The 19331-nt window shown below is 35.9% G+C and overlaps 1 protein-coding gene across 2 annotated transcripts in view; it reads right to left on the reverse strand.

The window, feature by feature from the left end:
- Window positions 1-1266: 1266 nt before the first annotated feature.
- rasa3 (RAS p21 protein activator 3) overlaps window positions 1267-19331 on the reverse strand; it is a 44113-nt gene continuing 26048 nt past the window's right edge. Inside the window, exons 5-25 of one of the 2 annotated variants that reach the window (XM_087793972.1) lie at window positions 18085-18161; window positions 14114-14194; window positions 13864-13936; window positions 11965-12038; window positions 11798-11902; window positions 10793-10949; window positions 10565-10713; window positions 8814-8928; window positions 8615-8689; window positions 8431-8554; window positions 7910-8016; window positions 7740-7817; window positions 7592-7669; window positions 7453-7526; window positions 6822-6881; window positions 6050-6156; window positions 5356-5438; window positions 5082-5290; window positions 4908-5011; window positions 3684-3867; window positions 1267-3606 (exon numbers count right to left, since the gene is read on the reverse strand). In XM_087793972.1, coding sequence (XP_087650098.1) covers window positions 3531-3606; window positions 3684-3867; window positions 4908-5011; window positions 5082-5290; window positions 5356-5438; window positions 6050-6156; window positions 6822-6881; window positions 7453-7526; window positions 7592-7669; window positions 7740-7817; window positions 7910-8016; window positions 8431-8554; window positions 8615-8689; window positions 8814-8928; window positions 10565-10713; window positions 10793-10949; window positions 11798-11902; window positions 11965-12038; window positions 13864-13936; window positions 14114-14194; window positions 18085-18161 — 2190 coding nt within the window. In that variant the 3' untranslated portion in view covers window positions 1267-3530. The remainder of the gene's footprint in view (window positions 3607-3683; window positions 3868-4907; window positions 5012-5081; window positions 5291-5355; window positions 5439-6049; window positions 6157-6821; window positions 6882-7452; window positions 7527-7591; window positions 7670-7739; window positions 7818-7909; window positions 8017-8430; window positions 8555-8614; window positions 8690-8813; window positions 8929-10564; window positions 10714-10792; window positions 10950-11797; window positions 11903-11964; window positions 12039-13863; window positions 13937-14113; window positions 14195-18084; window positions 18162-19331) is intronic. The other variant, XM_087793973.1, reaches the window with a different exon arrangement.

A 19331-nucleotide genomic window follows, 5' to 3' on the forward strand; every position in this document is an offset into this window, starting at 1 on the left:
CTGCCCCCTCATACATGCCTGTCTAGACCCGGCCCTGATGTAAAGGGACAAAAAGTAGTGATGGGTTTTGCTTCATAAAAGACAGTGTCATGTTGTTTAGAGGTCAGTAGGTGGCGCCATCAGTTTTTAATAATGACGTTTCATTAGAATGGTTCAGTTCAAAACCAAGAGACTGCCATCTAGTGGGCTCTGAAAGTAAAGACACTGCTTCATGAAGCTTCATCAGACCATCGCTACAAAAAAAGAAGAGGTAAATTGTCATATGATATGATGCTGTAAACTATAATTTATTATTATTATCATTAAGACTATGTCCTTGGTACTAAATAACAATTTTATTTTTTACAAATTAAAAAAAAAAAAGAAAGTAATTCATAATAATGACACTGTTTCATGAAGCTTCATCAGACCATCGCTACAAAAAAGAGGTAAATTGTCATATGATATGATGCTGTAAACTATAACTTATTATCATCATTAAAACTATGTCCTTGATACTAAATTACAATTTTATTTTTTATAAATTAAAAAAAATAAATGAAAGTAATTCATAATAATGACACTGTTTCATGAAGCTTCATCAGACCATCGCTACAAAAAAAAAGAGGTAAATTGTCATATGATATGATGCTGTAAACTATAACTTATTATTATCATTAAAACGATGTCCTTGATACTAAATTACAATTTTATTTTTTATTAATTTAAAAAAATAAATGAAAGTCATTCCGTCCAGCTGTTACTTTCCACGCTTAAATGTCTTAAGCTTGACCATGCAATGGCAGATGACGTTACTCAAACCCCTGCAGGAGCCAAGTTCTCAAGCCGCTCGATATGAATAATTTTCTCCTCCTAAAGAGGTTAACATTCTCTTTTGTTATCTTTTGTTATCATTGCTCAAGATGAAAACAAAACATACAAATAAAAAGACAAAATAATAACTGAAAGAAAATATGTAACAAAAAAGAAAATTAATGACTTTTTTCCCCCTTAAAATCCAGTGTTGAAACACAACTTATTTGTAGAGTCAGAGTTAATAGACTAATGTTCAGCCACTGTTATAAAAAAGTTTTTTATCATTTATTTTTTATGATTATTTAAATATCCACAAGTATGAGATGAATAAAATAACATAAAATTGTCATTATTATCATTTAAAATTAAAATAAAGCATATTATTTAACAAAAAGCTCTTTCATTTTCACAAATACAAGTAACACATATGGTTATTTAAAAAGAACAAAGAAAAAAAGGACAGACGCTGAATTTGCCTTATTATGTTTTCATTTAGGTTTCAGGGGGAACATCACATTTTTATCATTCATTCAACAGTTTTATATACACATACAACAGGCTTATTAATACTTTATACAAAATACACTGTTCTCCCTTATACAGTATGTATATCATAACAAAGGTCAGCAAATGTGAATTAAAAATATTTTAAGTTGGCTTGATAACAATTTACAACGTCGCATGCTCGAGGGACCAGTCAGTCTTTTTATTTTCTACGAGTCAGAGGGAGGTGATGGTTCCGGTAACTGCCTGACAAACAACACGAACCAGAGTTCAAGAAAACTTGGACTGATGCTGTGGTTTCGCCTGAATTCTATCTTCCTGAGAAATCGAGTGATTGCTGTGATACATACATAGTGGGGGAGAAAGTATTGGCAAATAGATAAAAAGAAGTTGTGGTTTTTATACAAAGTGGAAGTTAAGCTACATGTATAATTTGTTTTTTTTCTTTTCTTTTTTTCTTTTGTTTTTCAAATAGCAATAACAACACTGGTTTCGATTGGCAATAGAACCTGTCATGTTAGTCATCCATCCTGGACACGACACACACACACACTCACATGTTTATAAATTGAGCACACATTACAACACCTAGCAGTCATTCAGAAATGCAGCAAGATTTTAAAAAAAAAGACTTTACATAATGACAAAACAAATAAACAAACTCGGGATCGGACCAGCTAGTCCAAGAACGACTGGTGATATAAAAAAAGGTGTCTAGATAATTACATGTTCACAGGATAATGGTAGAAAAGTGATAAGTGGCACTGTTTTAGGGTCACGTGAACACAAGGGAGTATTTTAGATGGAATGAACGAAAACGTGGTTTTAACACGTGCTGGTGAGAATGTCTCGACAATGTTGGTCCTCAATTGAGTAACGAAAATAACATTCACACAACTCACGACTCTCTGAAAACTAAAGATCTGGTCTAGTACTGTGACCCCAACATTAATCTGTGGATGGATAAACTCCTCCAATAGTGAAAATTAATTTCAACCACAATAAAAGCAGAAGCGTTTGAAAAATGTTGATCTTATAACCCACATGGTCAAAACAATCTTGAAACAAATGAGCTTAAAATAAACTGGGGAAAGAGTGAAAGAAAGTGAAGTGCAAAATATTTAATTTTACAGTCGTCCGCTGCTGTGCTTTTATTTTGCTAAATAACGGCTCACCTGAACTACTGCACTGGCTAATTGTTGTTAGCGTCCTGGAACCAAGCGATAGCAACATGCTAAGCTAGCATTACCTGTGGTGGTGATGTGGACTTTGAAAAAAAAGTTGAAATAGCAAATAAATATTACAATTAGCTAGCTAAAACAACACTTAAAATAGACGGTAAAATGACATAATTATCACTTTTTAAAATTAACCCATTTTATTTTTGGCTTTAAATAATTGTATTTTTCACCCATCTTTGCTCGCACGTAAATCCCTGCAGTTTTTAAATGTTGAAAATCAGTGTTTTTTCACTATAAAGTGGGGACATTTAACATTAAAAAGGGAGTATGTTGTGGTCAAATATCAATAATAACACATGAATTACTATGCAGTCAGGACTGTAACAAAAAAGTATAATCAATTTTTTTTAAATTGATGTTTAAATGGATCTCAAGTTTATTCTTCACCCTGAAAACACACTGTCCAACCATGACAAGAAAAAAGGCCTTAAATAAAGCACAATCATATAAAAAGAATATGGCTATGAGTGAGAATGGAGTGTAAAGTTTGCTTGGTCCTGACAATGTTGGGGGAATTTCAGAAGTGAAAAAAAAAGAAAAGTACTTCCTTCTACATTTTGGTCTGTGAGAATACTATTCAAATATAGGTCACAACAAAACACAGATCAAACACATAAAAACAAGCTTAAAAATGTGCTGAGAGACTTGTCCGAAAGATTTCGAAGGAGATTAAAGTGCGCGTATTCCTCCGTCACAACTGTCCAGCGGAAAAAATGTCTTCACTTTGCAGAGAAGGAGACGTGGATGCAAGACGTGATTAGATCTTCATTCGTTTCAACCTCTCGCTCTGCTTTACTGATCCGAGGTCTTCTTTATGTCCGGCTTTGCTTGGACACCTTTAAGACACTAGAAAATAAGTCCTTATTCTTGGGGCTTATGTGGTCCAGCGAGGAAACTCCCGGAGTCTTTCAAAACCGAGAGGATCAGGTGAATATCCAGCTGCAGAACTTTTGACACCAAGATCTTTTTTACAGTAAAAAATATGCTGGTTTAGATGGAGTACGTGGAGCTTTCTGACTGTTGGCGGATGTAACACTGGAAACTCTTGTCTCCGATCGGATGCTCCCTGCGAAACAGAAAAACAAAAACACATTTGGAATCATCCAAAGAGTCAAACTAACGGGCGTGAAGATTGGAACGTACTGGCTGCCGATCTTTGTCTTCTTGAACTTGTCTCGCTTGTACTTGGTGTGTTGCTGTTCCAGCGTCTGCACGGCCGACACGATCTGCTTCAGGATCTTGTAGGTCTCCTGCGGGTCGTCGATGACGAAGGTGGAGTACTCCTCCTGCTCCGGACCGTCGTACACGGACTTACTTCCACAGGCCTCTGTGAACACCAGAAGATGAGGGAACATGATTCATTATACTTCGTCACTTCCTGTTTCCGTTACTGGGATATTATGGGATGCTCACAGGCTTGAACAACTCTGGAACAACCTCCCTATGAGTGTCAGAAAGTCCTCCTCACTCTCCATTTTTAAATCTCGTCTTAAAACACACTTTTATTCCCTGGCTTTTAACACAGCATGAGACTCTGAGCTGTTTTAAGTGCTTTTTACTTGTTTTATTTGATATTCTTTTTACCTTTGTGTTTTAACTATGCTTTCTTGTCACTGTACAGCACTTTGTAACGACTGTTGTTGTTTTTAAAGCGCTTTATAAATAAAGTTGAGTAGAGTTGAGTTGAGTTGAATGATGTTGTCATTGTCATCAAAAGATGTAGCACTTTCTCCAGTGTGGCAGCATTTTGAGCTGATCTCTCCTAATAAAGTATAATATTTTTCCAAGTTATATTTTGAAAGGGGAATAAATATGAATAATGTTCCCCCAACATGAGTCATTCAAGCATGTTTTTTGTTAATCATCAGAATCATTATGTCAGAGCTTCGCACTTATTGTCCACTTGATGGCGCAGTAGAGCAAATTAAGCCTCACAAAGGATGGAACTACTCAGATGGAAAGGTTTAGTGGCTCATGGGGTAACATTTTGTCATCACTACAAGGGTCCTACTCCTATCACTGAAAAAAAACAGACTAAAAAGTCTAAAAAAAAACAACCACAGAACTCAGTAGGAGGCGCTAATCACAGCATCCCCCTTTACTTATGGTGCCAACTAAACAGTGAACATACACGATGCCTTTCTACACGTTGAACACGCCGTATTTAATTCTACGTTGCCGTCTCAAAAGTGATCGACAGCTGTGATAGGTTGGCTGGGCGGCAAAGCATGAGAGCCGTTCAGGGGAGTGTTACTGAGGGTGTTGTTAAGCGGGATGGCACCTCCAAGTTCAAATAAATGATGTTAAATAAATGTTGTTAACTTCAATCAAATACATTGTGGGTTTTCACGCCCGTAATCATCTCACCTTGCATCTTGATCAGTTTGGTCATGTAGGTGCTGAACAGGGAGTAGATCCTCTCAGTCTCTCGGTCGCCGTCGACATCGAGCTGGATGTTGGCCGGGAGACCACTGGGCGCACAGAGAGAACACATGTTGAGAACAAAAAAACAGCGTGGACGCCAACAGGTTCCTCTCGTACCCAGTGCAAGGAGTGCAGCCCTGCGCCGCGTCGGCAGACTGCTTGCAGCAGAGCCAGTGGCCGTTGAGGTAGGCTGAAGGGTGGTAGGTGCTCAGGCGCTTGCGGTTGCACTGGCTGACTTTGGTCAAGATGTCGATCCAGTCTCGAGCCTCCACGCAGTTGTTGGCCTGGATGTAGAGCGCCCTCTCCGGCTGGATCACCTGGAACATCTGGAAGGAAACAAAAGGAAGATGTTAGTAGGTGTGACGAAAGTGAAAGGACGAGACGTTCTTACATTTTTCATCTTGAAGGACTCCTCCTCAAGCCGCTCCACCGCCAGAATGTTCTCTATAGGAATGCTGCAGAGGGCGCCCTCTCCTGTTGGCGTAGAGAACACATCATGGAAGAAATTAAGAGTCACGTTTTCTATTGGTTTAGAAGTATGATTATGTACATAATAATTATAATTTAATTATAATTTAGCAATTCAAATGTTGAAACTTTATTTAAGCTTTCATTTGCTTATATATTTGAATTGAATTATTTCTTTATTGAAAGGTTGAACATAGGATTTATTTTTAATAATTGAATTAGAAAAATCGAACACACAGTTTGATGTTCTAATTCATATAATAAAAAAAAAAAATCTAAATTTAAGATTATCTAATTCTTAGCTTTTTTTAATTCAATGTAAAACTATCACCATGTGTAAAAAGAAAATTAATTCATTTTGATTTTTGAAATAATTAAAAACAAAAAACGAATTCAACCTTAAATACAGAAATTCTTGAATTGAATTATTCAATACAATTATTCGCAATCTATTATAAACTAATAGCCTCAAACATAATTTAAATAAAAACAAATTCATTAAAAATGTTAAATTCAATCATTCCACATTCTATTGGCACTGATACATGATTCAAACTCCATGTTGACCTTTTAGCATTGAGGGAAAAAAAAATGAAATCGTAGTAAATTGTAAAAACCTTTGGTCTTGTGGTAGGTGAACTCATGGTTGGTGAGACGAAACCATCTCTTCTTAAAATTCTTCATGCCAAACCGGTTTCTCCCCTGTGCCCGTTTGATCATGAACCTGAAGAAGAAATCAATTCCATTAGTAAACTGGTGAGACCGACACAGCAGCGTGTTGTAAATTCTGTATCTTGTATTAAATATTGTTGAGATTTAGCGACGACGCATGACTGGAAAAAAAAGGTGCGACTCTTAAAATGAGTCACACTACGGTCTGGCATTACCATGTTGTGTCGACTAAGATGACGATTTCACACTGAATTTTAACACCTTTTTATCTTTTGAGGAAATATGTTTAAGTGGATGATGAACGTGGTTTTAAGTTAAATTAAATATTGTTTAGAGGCAAACTTAATCAAGCAAACTTAAAATAGTATGAAGCTTTTAAAAAATGTTTCTTCAAGCTCTCCAACAATGTTATGAGTATAGATAATAGATAATTAAGTGGTTTGTAAATATCATCACACGATCACAGGGAGCAAAAAACACAGGTGGGTTACACTCGTGGGAATCTGCCTGGAGTCACCGGCGTCACTGTCTAGACAGGAGGTGTAGCGAAGGGAGGAACGTGGCCACAAAAAATGATTCAAGTTGAGCAGAAGTGATGATCGGGACCGTCGCTGAGGCGTATCTACATCGCTACCTTGCACAACATGGAGAGGTCACATCTGACACACACTGTGGGGGGTCACAAGGGCGGAGCCTTGATAGAGGGGAAGCTCTTACCTGCCCTTCGTGCCTTTTGAACCCTTCCCATCAACCCTCTTTATTGTCAGTTTTACACTCCTTTGCCAGGTAGCAGGAACAAAAGAGGGTGGGAATGAGGATGAGTGACATCCTGTCTAGACTCCCATCACTTCATTTTATGACTAATGTCATGTTACACTCCGAATAAACTCTTGTCCATCTTATCTTAATATTAAAAAGTAGACGTATTAATGTTTTCTTTGAAACAGGACAGTTGTTCACGGTTGTTTTTTTAACACTAGCACACATTTCTTCAGCTTTAGTGGTTTAGAAGTAAAGAAGAATTACTGCAAACAGACATATCTTCATTATATCTTCGCCAACATTTTATTATGAATAGTTTAAGTCACTGTTTTTTCCTCTTTGATGCTGAAACACTCAAAAAAGGGAGATTAATACCCTTAAAAATATTTAATGTATTATATACAACAACAACAATAACCATTTAAGAGTGTATAATGGCAGCAGAGTAGATATCATGTTCAGTAATTTAAGTTGTTTGTGCCCCTTAAAAAAAAAGATCCAAATACATCTTCATCATTCAAATAAAGATAAAAATAATTAATAAATACAATTCTGCATAGAAGGTTCATTAGTTGTTGACATTTACCCTTCTTTCAGCATGATTGGCGTTTCGATACTCTTTTGATCCCATTTCCCAGAGGTGGAGATAAGGTCAAGGAACTGGAAAGAAGGAAAAGCAGGATATTAGCTTAAATAAATCACATGAGCAAAGATCCAAAACTTACATTCTTCACAGCATCTGCATACTTCTGCTCGTTGAAGTAGTCGTAGAACGCAGCCATGTAGGTCTCCTTAAAATTGGCCTTGAGAACATCAGAATTCGTTTTAAAAGAAAAAAAAATTGGAAAACAAAAATAGAGGCTTTTTACTCACGGATTTAGATTTGGCAAGACTTCCCAGAGTCTGGATGGTTTTTGAGATGAGAGTGAGGGTTCTGGACGTGGCAGGATCCTGAAGACACGGGTGAATTTGGCGAAAAGGGAAAGTTAATTAAACCACATTCAAGGAAAAATGCAAAAAGAAAGTGTAGATCGAAATCTGACCGGGTGATGGAGTCGAAGATGGAACAAGTTGGGCGACAGGATGGCCGGAGCGAAGAAGCGAAGGAAGATGAAACTGCTCACAGCTGTGTAACGCACGTCCTGGTCGACTGGAATAAGAAACACAGAGGTCTTTGTGAAGAATTCTCATAAACTACCTACCAACATTATAATCCATTTTTCCTTCCCTTTTAATTGATAAGTAGTGTGTTTTAAAGGTTCCAAATTGTTTAAAATTAGCAAAATAATTGATGAAAAAACAACACAAACACTGTCTCATTGTGTTGTTTTGTTGTGAAATCGATTCATAAATATGTTAATTTGATATCACAATGATCCATAACATATTTTTGCAGTACCACTTGTAAGCCAAAGGGCGGCAGTAGAGTACCCGCCATTGACAAACGGATCAACAATCAAACAAATGGATTCTTTGTCCTTGGACCTCATCCTGTTCTCTATTGTCAACCTCTTTTTTCCTCTGCTTACCACCTTCTCTCTTTCCCTGCTGTGCGTTGGGTTACCTTGGAAACGAGTGGCGGCCGACTCTCGCAGGGAGAAGAAGATGTCGCACATCACGGTGGGACATCTGACCCCAGAGGTGGTGATGACGTTGAAGATGCGGTCCACGTAGTGACGGAGGTTTTCCTGAGGAGGAGGAGATGGGTTAGAATCCCTAGAACCTGGCTCCCCGTCTCGCACACTCACCCGGTTCGTCTCGAGGTTCTCGGATTCTTTGAGCTTGACGGGATCGATTTCACAGGGTTTGTGATCAGTGCAAATCTGTGGAACGTCCAAGGAAATAGTGATGAGCAGTTGATCCGAAGAAAAAATAAATAATGAAAATGAGATGTTTGTAAATAAAAGAGATGAAGGAAACACAAAAGAAAGAATGGGAGTATCAAACCTCATCTATGATTGGTTTGAGTGTGACTTGCAGATAGTGCATTCCTGCCAGTTTCATGGTCTCATCAATGCACTTGGAAGTCAGCGAGTTTCCCCGGAAAATGGTGTTAGGATCCCTAGACAGGCAGGGAAGGTTGTGTTGTGTGAACAGAAACCAGACTTGTAGAACAGAATGAGTCAAAAACATGACTTCTGAGGAATCACCTGGAAAGAGTGAGTCGGGACAAACGACACCGTCTTACCAAAGAACTTTGATTGAGTCTTGAACTCTGTGTATTAAATTACAACTTTTTTTCTTCCACACAAATTCATTTAAAGTGTGTTTACACATTTTCACTATAAAAGCAGGCTAAAATTACTTTTAACTCAATTAGGATAATGTAATAATGTTCATAAACGTTGGCGTTCCCCACGGTAAAACAAAATCAATCTTTGATTTGATGTTCTAAAACAGGAAAGGGACATTTCGGGTTCAATGATGTGACGGATGGCTAAAAACAGAATCTTGACAGAAGTGACTAAACTGTAATTTATGTGTTCGATTAAATCATTTACTATTGATCAGAGGATTTAAAATCGTGAATGTGAATCATTTATTTATTTATGTATTAATAATTGTGTTATTCTACTTTTTTAATTATCATTTCATCTTATTTTATGGTGTTATTTTTATTTATCTTTTATTTTTATTGTATGTTTTTTATGTGTACTGTATGTTTTTATATAATATGTTTGCACTCTTTATATTTTTTGTGAAGAGACAAAGTGGGGAGAATATTCATCTACATCAAATACAAAATAGAATTAGTCAGTTTCCTCTTTCATAAGTGCACCTGCGCTCAAATCTATTACATCATGTGACATTTAGAAACGGAAAAGTGTTGCAAGTCTGTTTAACGGGAAGTTTGAAAGAGTGCAACTGAAAGATAATAAATACACAGTGTCCTTTGATGGACCGGTTCAGTGCACACGACAACAAGAGCAAGTGTTTGAAAATGTATAAATGAATGCTGTTTTATACACACTCTCCATCCAAAAGATGGAGCAAAACCCTGCATCATAAACCTCATCATCGCTGATCGTCTTGCTCAGACAGAAAGAACCGAAAAGTCACAGAAACCAGAGGAACTTCTGATCTCACTTTTGATAAGACGACGTCTTGTTATTAATAATTGTGTAAAATGCAACAGTACAGGAGTTCTACAAAACAAAGAACTACACAAACAAATATCCATTTATTCTATGGCTTTTTACCCTTATGTTACCTAAGGCTCAATGTGACCCGAAAACAAACGAGTTTGTGGTATCCCTTGTGTTGCTTCTAAATCAAAAGTGAACGACCTCCCTGGCTTTTATAAATACATAACCTTGACCCAGAGATAATACAAGGAATACCACAAACACATTTGATAATGGGCCTTCGGTTCACCTTGACCCAGAGATAACAAGGGATACCACAATCCCATTTTTTATGGAAGTTTGGGTCACCTTGACCCAGAGATAACACAAGGGATACCACAAACACATTTGTTTGTGGGCCTTTGGGTCACCTTGACCCAGAGATAACACAAGGGATACCACAAACACATTTGCTTATGGGCCTTCGGGTCACCTTGACCCAGAGATAACGCAACGATAATTAAACTCTCATGATCCTACAATAGTATACGCTACATCATTGTGTGTTTCTTTGCTGCACAAATACAGTATATTTTCTAAATTAATATCTATCTTTTCAATGACTGTACTCACTGCGTCCGGTTGACCTCGGCGTGCGCGATGGCGCTGATGAAAGGGACAATCTTGCCGTAGTGCAGGAACAGACGGACGAGTGGAATGGCGGCTTCCTGCTTCTCCCGACACACCTCCCCCAGGACGTTCGCCGTGGACGCCGACACAGGCTGTTATGGAGGGACGGTCAGTGCTGACACAGGAGGAGGAGGAGGAGGTTCGAGGAACACGAGAGCGCGACACACACACCTGGACGTTGGCCGAGTACAACAGCAGGTCTCTGAGAGGGGTGTAGTGCTCGGACGGAAAGACGTGGTCCTCGGTGTAAACGATGTTCAGACGAAGGGAGCCCAGGTCTTCCACCTTCACCGACTTGCCGCCGTTCTCCCTCGGCTGCAGAAAGTACCTGGAGGAGGACGATGTCTTCATGTTAGCATGTGTTCCGATAAAAAATAACTTTTTGTGACTTTAAACAACATTCTCAAAGAGAGTATTGATTTGTAGGGGTGTGTATTAAAAAGTATCACGATACAGGGGAAATTATGAGATGTATTGCGATACTTTCAGAACAAGGATATATTTGTAGTAGTAGTGGTACTGTCGAGTACTTGACTCTGGTGTTGCAGAATTTACAGACCACATGACTCTTTAAGAGATCATAACAGTTTTTATTTGTTTTGAAACCAAAATATGTCCAAACATCAACTTCAAAAGCTGTCCGAGTCAACTGTATCCTCTCGCCCCCAGTCATTGCTAAGATATCATTTGGTTTTATTGTTACTTTAGCTGCTGGGGATGTGATGACTGCTGCCATCTAGTGGCCTGGATGTCTAATTGAATCGCAAAAATAAACAAAGTATTTGGAGGTGTCCCCTGCCTCTCGCCCTATGATACTGGGATAGTCTCTCCGCGACCCCGGTAAGGGATAAAGCAGTAGACAATAAATGAATGAATGAAGTTTGTCAAGTTATTTAGTTTAGCATTTTAGCGTTAGCTTCTTTTTACCACTTTATTCAGTTGGAAACTTTACAATTAAATCTTGATAAATGCTTGTGTCGAAGCTTCATATATAAAATGTACAAGAATTTAATAAATTATTATTATCCCACTCCATCTCCAACCTCTCCCTTTCAGTCTCCACCATTTGTCTTTAGCCTGCAGTCTCTTAATAATAGATGAATAAACCTCTCGTCTTCAGTCGCTTCAAAAGCAACGCCGCATGAAGACCGAGACAGTAAGAGGTTCTTGACCCACCATGCGTCGTGAACTCCGGACTGACCCAGGACCCTCAGAGGAACCCGGACGCCGCCGAGGAATTCATCCCCAAACTTCAAATTGCTGGCGTTCCACAGGTCGACCCTGAAAATGAGCGAAAGAGAGTTTAGACATGTTAACACCTGGATGAGCTTCCTTCTTCTCACCTCAGCGCCAGCTTGTCCACGTCTTCTTCCTCCACGTCGAAGTGGCGCTTCGTGTAGCTTAGCGGTCGCGTGACCTGTTGTTGACACAAAACAGACAATTAAAAACCTGCAAGTTTTAAGTAAAATCCCTAAAACCATTGTTTCAACATCATTGACTAAAAAATGTAAATATACTTTTTCTTTTACATCTTTTTAATTCACTTTCCTCGGGGGCCACGTTTTAAACTGCGACTATTACACGGGGCCCTTAAGCCAAAAGAAGAATGAGACAAATAAAAATAAAAAATAAAAAATGAAAGAACATTCTAAACTAAGCTTTAGTATTGATTTGATTATATACAAATTCATTCTTAAGATGAAACAAAACATTGCATATTTTATATAGTTTACAATTAAAAATAAAATACATCAAATGCAAAAAAAGTAATATTAATCAATGAAATAAATTGTGAAATAATATGTTTGATATACATTTAATAAAAAATAAATTAAATAAAAGCTCTATGAAAGATATTAAAACCAATACCCATAAAAGGGAAAAAATAGAAGAAAGAAAAGAGTAGAAAAAAGGTCTTCAATTTAATTTGAGTTGATTACATAAATAATTACATAAAAATGATTAATAAAATAAATAAATAAGAGCCATTACATTAAATTGGCCTATAAAATTAATAAATATATAGAGGAAGTTTATTTCAACTTGAAAGAGCAAATGAATTGAAACGTTAAGGCTGAATTTGAGAGACAAAAAGCGGGGGTAGCAGCCAGTAACCCTGTTAAAAAAAAAAAAAACGCTCTTGTTGTGCAGAAGTTAATGGGTCAGACTGTTTGGCGGTTTGTCTGAATCAATCATGCTCTTGTCCCCGGACCGCAGGGAGGCCAGAGGGAGGCACGACATGAAAATGTCAGCTCAGTTCTGCTGGTGAGAGGGTTAGAGGGCCACAGTTCCCAAATGAGTGGAGAAAATGAGGCTCTGATGAACCGCTCGGTGCTGGAATGTTGTCAATTGAATTTAGGGTCAACGACGGGGGGGGAGGGCGAGTGTGGCGGGTGACGCTAGAACAGCTGAGATTTCCACAAATAAATAAATCAATATTTTAGGTGGAAGTTCGCAAAAATGCCGGCGGGTATATGTTGGCTGTTAGTTACGCATTTTCAGTAAAAAGAAGTTGATTTTCATTTTTTTTTTGCAAGAAATCTCAAAGTCTATATATATTTGAATTAATTTTATTTTCAAAAATGTAAAAGATATGTAAATACTTGAACATAAAAAGGAAATAAAAGTACAAATAAAAATAAATAATAACTGTAAAAGAGTTTGAAAAAGAGTAGGAAGAAGTAAATAATCTTTTCAAATTCCTACCCCTTTTTAAATAAATACTCTTCAATTTGTAGCGAATTCCAAAATATTTGTACACAGATGTAAAAATAAACCGTATAATATTGCAATTACTCATTGCAATACATAATATATATCTCTATATACGTCTCGTACTATTTATATTACACAATATAACATGAGTTGCTACTATATATATATATATAAATAATAAACATATATCCATATAAATACACAATATAAACACATGAATAGTACATTATTATCGTTATTATCCCTTTAAATAAATATCATATTCTATTTGAATATAAATATAGCCCACCTCATCCTTAGTTAACACACCTTCTTTTCCATAAACATATTTAGAAATATTATTATTTAATTTTTTTTATTTCATTTCTGTCTCCAGCAACTCAATATGTTCATGCTTTTCATATTTATCCGAAGATGTAAATCCCAGGAAGGGAGAACAAAAGCTGTGAGATAAATCCATTTACTTTTGATCAACAAATCATTTAGGGGTTACTCGTGCAAAGACACTGCTTGAAAAAAACAAGTACCTCAAAGTAGAAAGTCTCGTCGTATTGTGGGTTGTTGGTTTTCCTCTTCACCTTGGTCTTCTTTGCTTCTGACCTGAGGCGGGAAACACAATCACTGGAGAGTTGGTGATCCTCAACACTGGACGAGCTGACGTTTCCCTTTGACGGGGGAAACTGAATCCAAGGCATCATTCAGAGAAGCCTCAAGAGTCATCACACATTCCAGCAGCTCTTTCATTTTTTTTTTCACTTCCAGAGTGAGCTCACTCACCTGGAGGGTCCTTGGAGGGAGACAGCAGCATAAGGGTCGCACTGGCCATTGACAATAGGAAGACCTTGGCACTCCAACACTCTGCGGGAGCAGAAGACACAATATACAGTTACACAACTACAAATGAACCACAGTGTTTGTTATACTTAATATATGCTACTATTCGCGTTGATACTTTTGAAGTCGAAGTATTTTAACACACTATATTATCAGTAGTTCACATGGCAACTTGTTTTTTTATATTTAAATATCTCCTAAATACATTTATCTTAAAGAGCTTTTAGTTTATTTATTTCAACACTATTATCATTTAACTTTATTCAACACATAATTTAATAATAATAATAACAACAGAAAAAATACTAAAGACTGCATTGTATATTACTATTTACAAATGCAGAAAAAGAAAAAGAAAGAGTGTGTATCAGTTAAAATCTTGTGCGACGATACTCATCACAATACAGTGGCAAAGATACGATATATTGCCTTATATATTGACATTTTATACAAGTATATATTTGTAATACTGTCCGAGTACTTGACTCTGGTGTTGCCGAATTAAGAGAGCACATGATTTTTGACAAAGTCGTAACTGCCATCATTTGTTTTGAAAGTAAAATATGGTGAAACATATGCTTAAAAAGTAGCTGGAGTCGACTGTATCCTCTCGTCCTCAGACATTGCCGGGAGCTTGCAGGATTTCATAGTTTCTTTTTCCGCGAAGGACATAATGACTGCTGCCTTCTAGCAGTCGTTCAATTGCAGCACAAATATTAACAAAAAAATGTCAACATTGACATGTTAATCGTAATTAAAATATTTTATTTTATTAACACTATGTTAATTATTAACCATAAAACAGACTATGGTACAAAAAAAAGTGATTTGAAAATTTTAAATATCAAAATGTAATAATGTTATTCTTTTAAGTTATTTTATGGTTTAATAATATTTTTATTTAATTCCATTATTTCAACCTGATTTCCTACTAGCAATATACTGTAAACATCTAAGTGCTGCGCAAAAAAAAAAAGAATATTGAATCATACAATAAATTATTTTTAAATTAAAATTGAAGTTAAATTTTACATGTCAATCTCTTGTGTCTAAATCATCGTCTTGAGGATTTATCTGCTGCCGACTTCCTCAGCCAAACAAACAATGTCGTTGAATCCACCTTAGGGTCGAGATAGGACAACCAAGTGTCACCAACACGTGTTGGTTTCGATCCCTCCGAGATTTAGCCAAGAAACAAAAGATTAACCGCTTTTTAAACTTTCCACCAAATGAAACGCAGAGAGTTTCACTTTCACTTCCCGCTTTTAACCACAAACATAGTTCTCATCTGGTCAACCCGTTTTTTTTTACATTGTTTTACAACTTCGATCAATCGTGCACGATGTTTCAAAATAATGATTATATTATTATTTAAAATAAATACATTTTTCAACACAAAGAACCATTCTGTATCCAGTTTTTCTAAATAATCTTTAAATGTTAAAATGTAAAATATTGTTCGACACTTTGAGCTAGGAATTCAAAGGTCCTTCATCCCAACTGGTGTCAGGATATTTAACTCTCTACTTTAAATATCCTGATGCTAATCCGTAGTGTGTTTTTCCTCTTGTGTGTTTTATTTTATTTTTTATTTTTTTGTTTTTATTTTTATTTTATTTTATTCTATTGTATTTTGTTAATATTGTTAAATTTCTAATTTTGTAAATAATTGTATATTTTTAAGATCTTTTTTATTTTATTTTGTATTATCTCTTTTATTTTTATTTTTTTCCTTGCACTTTATTTTTTTAAACTGCGCTGTTGTAAAAGTGTGTTTCCCCTCTGGGGATGAATAAAGCTTTTCTATTCTATTCTATTCTATTCTAAATATTAATAAATATATATTTAGTGAGATGTAACATCAGTAAAAGTGGTGTTTCTCTTCACATGCGACCTGTACCGCAGCTGTCCTGCCGCGGGATGACATCATACTGTAAAGGGATTAGAGCTCAAACAGGACGAGACTTCCTCCCGGCCCGATCACTTCCTGTGTGTCACGGTGAGGCGCAACTAGTCGCACTCGCTACAATGAGTTACACAGCGAAATCACTGCTGCGCACAACACACACAAACACACACACTAACACACACAACATGCCAGTTCTGAATAAGAAATGAGGAGTGGGCCGGGTTTAGAGGAGCTAAGCCCACTCGCTTCCTGTCCGATAAGCTTGTTTATGTAACTACTGCTTGTCCTACTATCTTTGTGTGTGTGTGTGTGTGTGTGTGTGTGTGTGTGTGTGTGGGTGTGTGTGTGTGTGTGTGTGTGTGTGTGTGTGTGTATGTGTTGGGAGTTCGCTCATGGACATCAGTGGAGACTTACAGTATTTGTTTAACCGATCGTTACTCATTTGAGGCTCCTTTGCCCACCAATCCTGATAACAGACGCTAAACAAACACTGGAAACTGGATAGCATCTGAAATAATAATAGCTATAGCCACAAATGTTAAACATGTTTATACATAAAGATAAATAAACAAAAAAAAACACCCAAATTAACCATACATTTTCATTTGTAATTCAATTATTTTTTTAATTTTTATATAATTGTTTTTATTGCATGTATATACATTTTATTTATAGATTTAAAACTGGCAAATAATTAATGTATTTAAGGGAACATTGTTTGTTTTGGGTAAATTGGATTATACAGCCTTATTTAAGATTTTTTTGCAGTTAAAATACATTTTCATACATAATTCTAATTAAATATGTTTTGTTGTGTATGCATGTATAAATATATTAAATTGTATGTATTTATACATGTATTTATTGTTTATCAATTGTAATTATAGATTTAAAACTGGCAAGATTATGTCAAAAATAAAAAAGCCCATGTTCTATTTAAGGAAACATCGTCGTCATTGTGTTTTGGGTCAATTGGATTTACTCTTATTTAACAACAGCAAGAGTTTCAATGTCAAGTCACAGGTTGATGTCACGGTGGTTGTTTAAAACCAGCCGTCTGACTAATAACTGATTCATGACTTATATTATAACTGCATGTGTACTCATGTGTACCACCTCAGGTAGATAAATATCGCTCTTGTTCAGTGGTGCATTACCTCAGTGGCCATATTTGAAATATATACAGTATATATATATTCTTCCAGTGAACATAATTATAGCATCTGAACCTCATCCGGGGGTTAATATCTAATAATATTTAACTTAAATTTGATCGCGCCTCAAGATGATTTTCACGCCTTTCAATGACACCAGGATGACGAGTGGATTATCTGGAACTGACTTGTCATCCAGCCCTTATTTACGCTGGCGACCAATACAAGCAGAGCTCCTTGAGGACGAGCCGCCACTTCTGAATGGACCTGAAGTCTTATGCGTCTCCTGTGTCTTTCCAGATCAATCTAACCTAAGCTTCTTTTGTTATTCTGGGACCAGAGCCACGCTGGATCCTCAACAACACCAGACTCTACTGAACTGAGGCATGAGTCGGGAGGGAAAAAAAAAAAGCTGGAAAGCCAGCGAGCAAAATGAAAACACAACCAAAAAAACGATTTTGGTTTTGAAGTCGAGCAAAACCCCGCAGGCTTTAGAAGGAGCGTGAAAGGAATGAGGAGAGTGAAGGAGCGTGTTTTCATGGCTGCCACTTTATATTTGAAGAAAAGCGTGTGACACAGGAAGCTGCCTGGCAACCTGACGGAGAGACTTGACAATCACATTTTATCCATTATAAACACCATTTTAACCCTAAAAAAAATAACAATAGTTTGTTTTCTATCGTCAAATATGACTCTAACTTTAATCTATCTTGAGCATCCTCCACCTTTATTGTTGTCTTCTCCTCTTCTAATTTAAGATAAAATAAAAAGCCTGTGAATTCATTTTTAAACCATAAAAAATGCAGTCAAAATAGAAACTAAGTAGCTTATTGAACAGGAACAACACTCACCTTGTGGCTAGTTTATGATTGATGGCTCCACTGTCAGTGATGACTTCACTCAGACGAAGCTCCAAGTGCACTTTTCCCTGCAAATACAGAAACACACGCCTATTAATTCAATATTTAATCACGCACTTGAACTGCCTCTGCTAAATACTGCTGCGTTGTGGTTCATTCATGCGTGTGTACACAGCAGGTTGTCGGGTTCATGTATCATAAAATAGAAGTGTTTATACGCCGACACATTAATATAATTAATCGTTTATATATTGAGCAATAAAAAAAGATTCACAAACAGACACTTGAGCAGATGATGGAGTGATGATGGCTGTACAAATATGAATATAAAAACAAAAACAAGACGAAAGACATTAAGTGCTGATCAAAGTCACGTCTGTTGTTAAGTAGATAAAAATATTATAGATACATTTTGTTAAAATATAAATATTTCCAATTTTTTTAAACTTTGTTGCGTTTTTTTTTTTTAAACTTTTAATATACTTTAATATTCTTCCAATAAATGTAAAAGAAAATATCTCCTCTTAAATTCACAGAAACTCGTCCTCTTTTAGAACGAAAAAATAATTTTACTTTAAATTAAATATGTATCATTAAAATATTATTTCTATGCTTTGTTGAATTTTGTGCTTGAAGATTCCAATATTTGAACTATTTTAATTATTTATTTATTAATAACTTGACAATGACATTTAAGTTTCTATTTATTTCTGCATACTTTTTTATAAATATTATTTAAAATGCAAAATAACTATTGATAACTTTTTCAACTACACATATTTAACTTTTTTTTTTTACTTTTATGCTTTTTCATTGAATGTTAATGTTGAGTTTACTTCATTAAAATATTAATAATACAAATAAATATGAATTAAATTAGTCATGAGTTAGTCACATATATATGTGTGTATATATGTTTAATTTATATATGTTTAATTTTTATTATCTATATGTATAATTCATGTTGGAATGTTTATTTTTTTTGCTGATGTCATGTTTTGTTTCATTTTATTATTTTTTGATCTGTTCCGTCCTCTGCAATTATACTAAAGCTATATGAAAAATGAAAATGTAAGTATTTACCACAACATTTTGGTGAACCTTTTAGCATTTAAGTGATTTAATGTTTTGGCATTTTCTCCTATAAAATAAATAATCACTGCTATGGAGAAATGAAATGAGAATGACATGTTGGACATGGTTTTTTTTTTTGTTTTAAATAGAAATAAGAAAAGGAT

The sequence above is a fragment of the Callionymus lyra genome, chromosome 6, assembly GCF_982586985.1.
Source record: "Callionymus lyra chromosome 6, fCalLyr1.hap1.1, whole genome shotgun sequence".
NCBI lineage: Eukaryota > Metazoa > Chordata > Actinopteri > Syngnathiformes > Callionymidae > Callionymus > Callionymus lyra.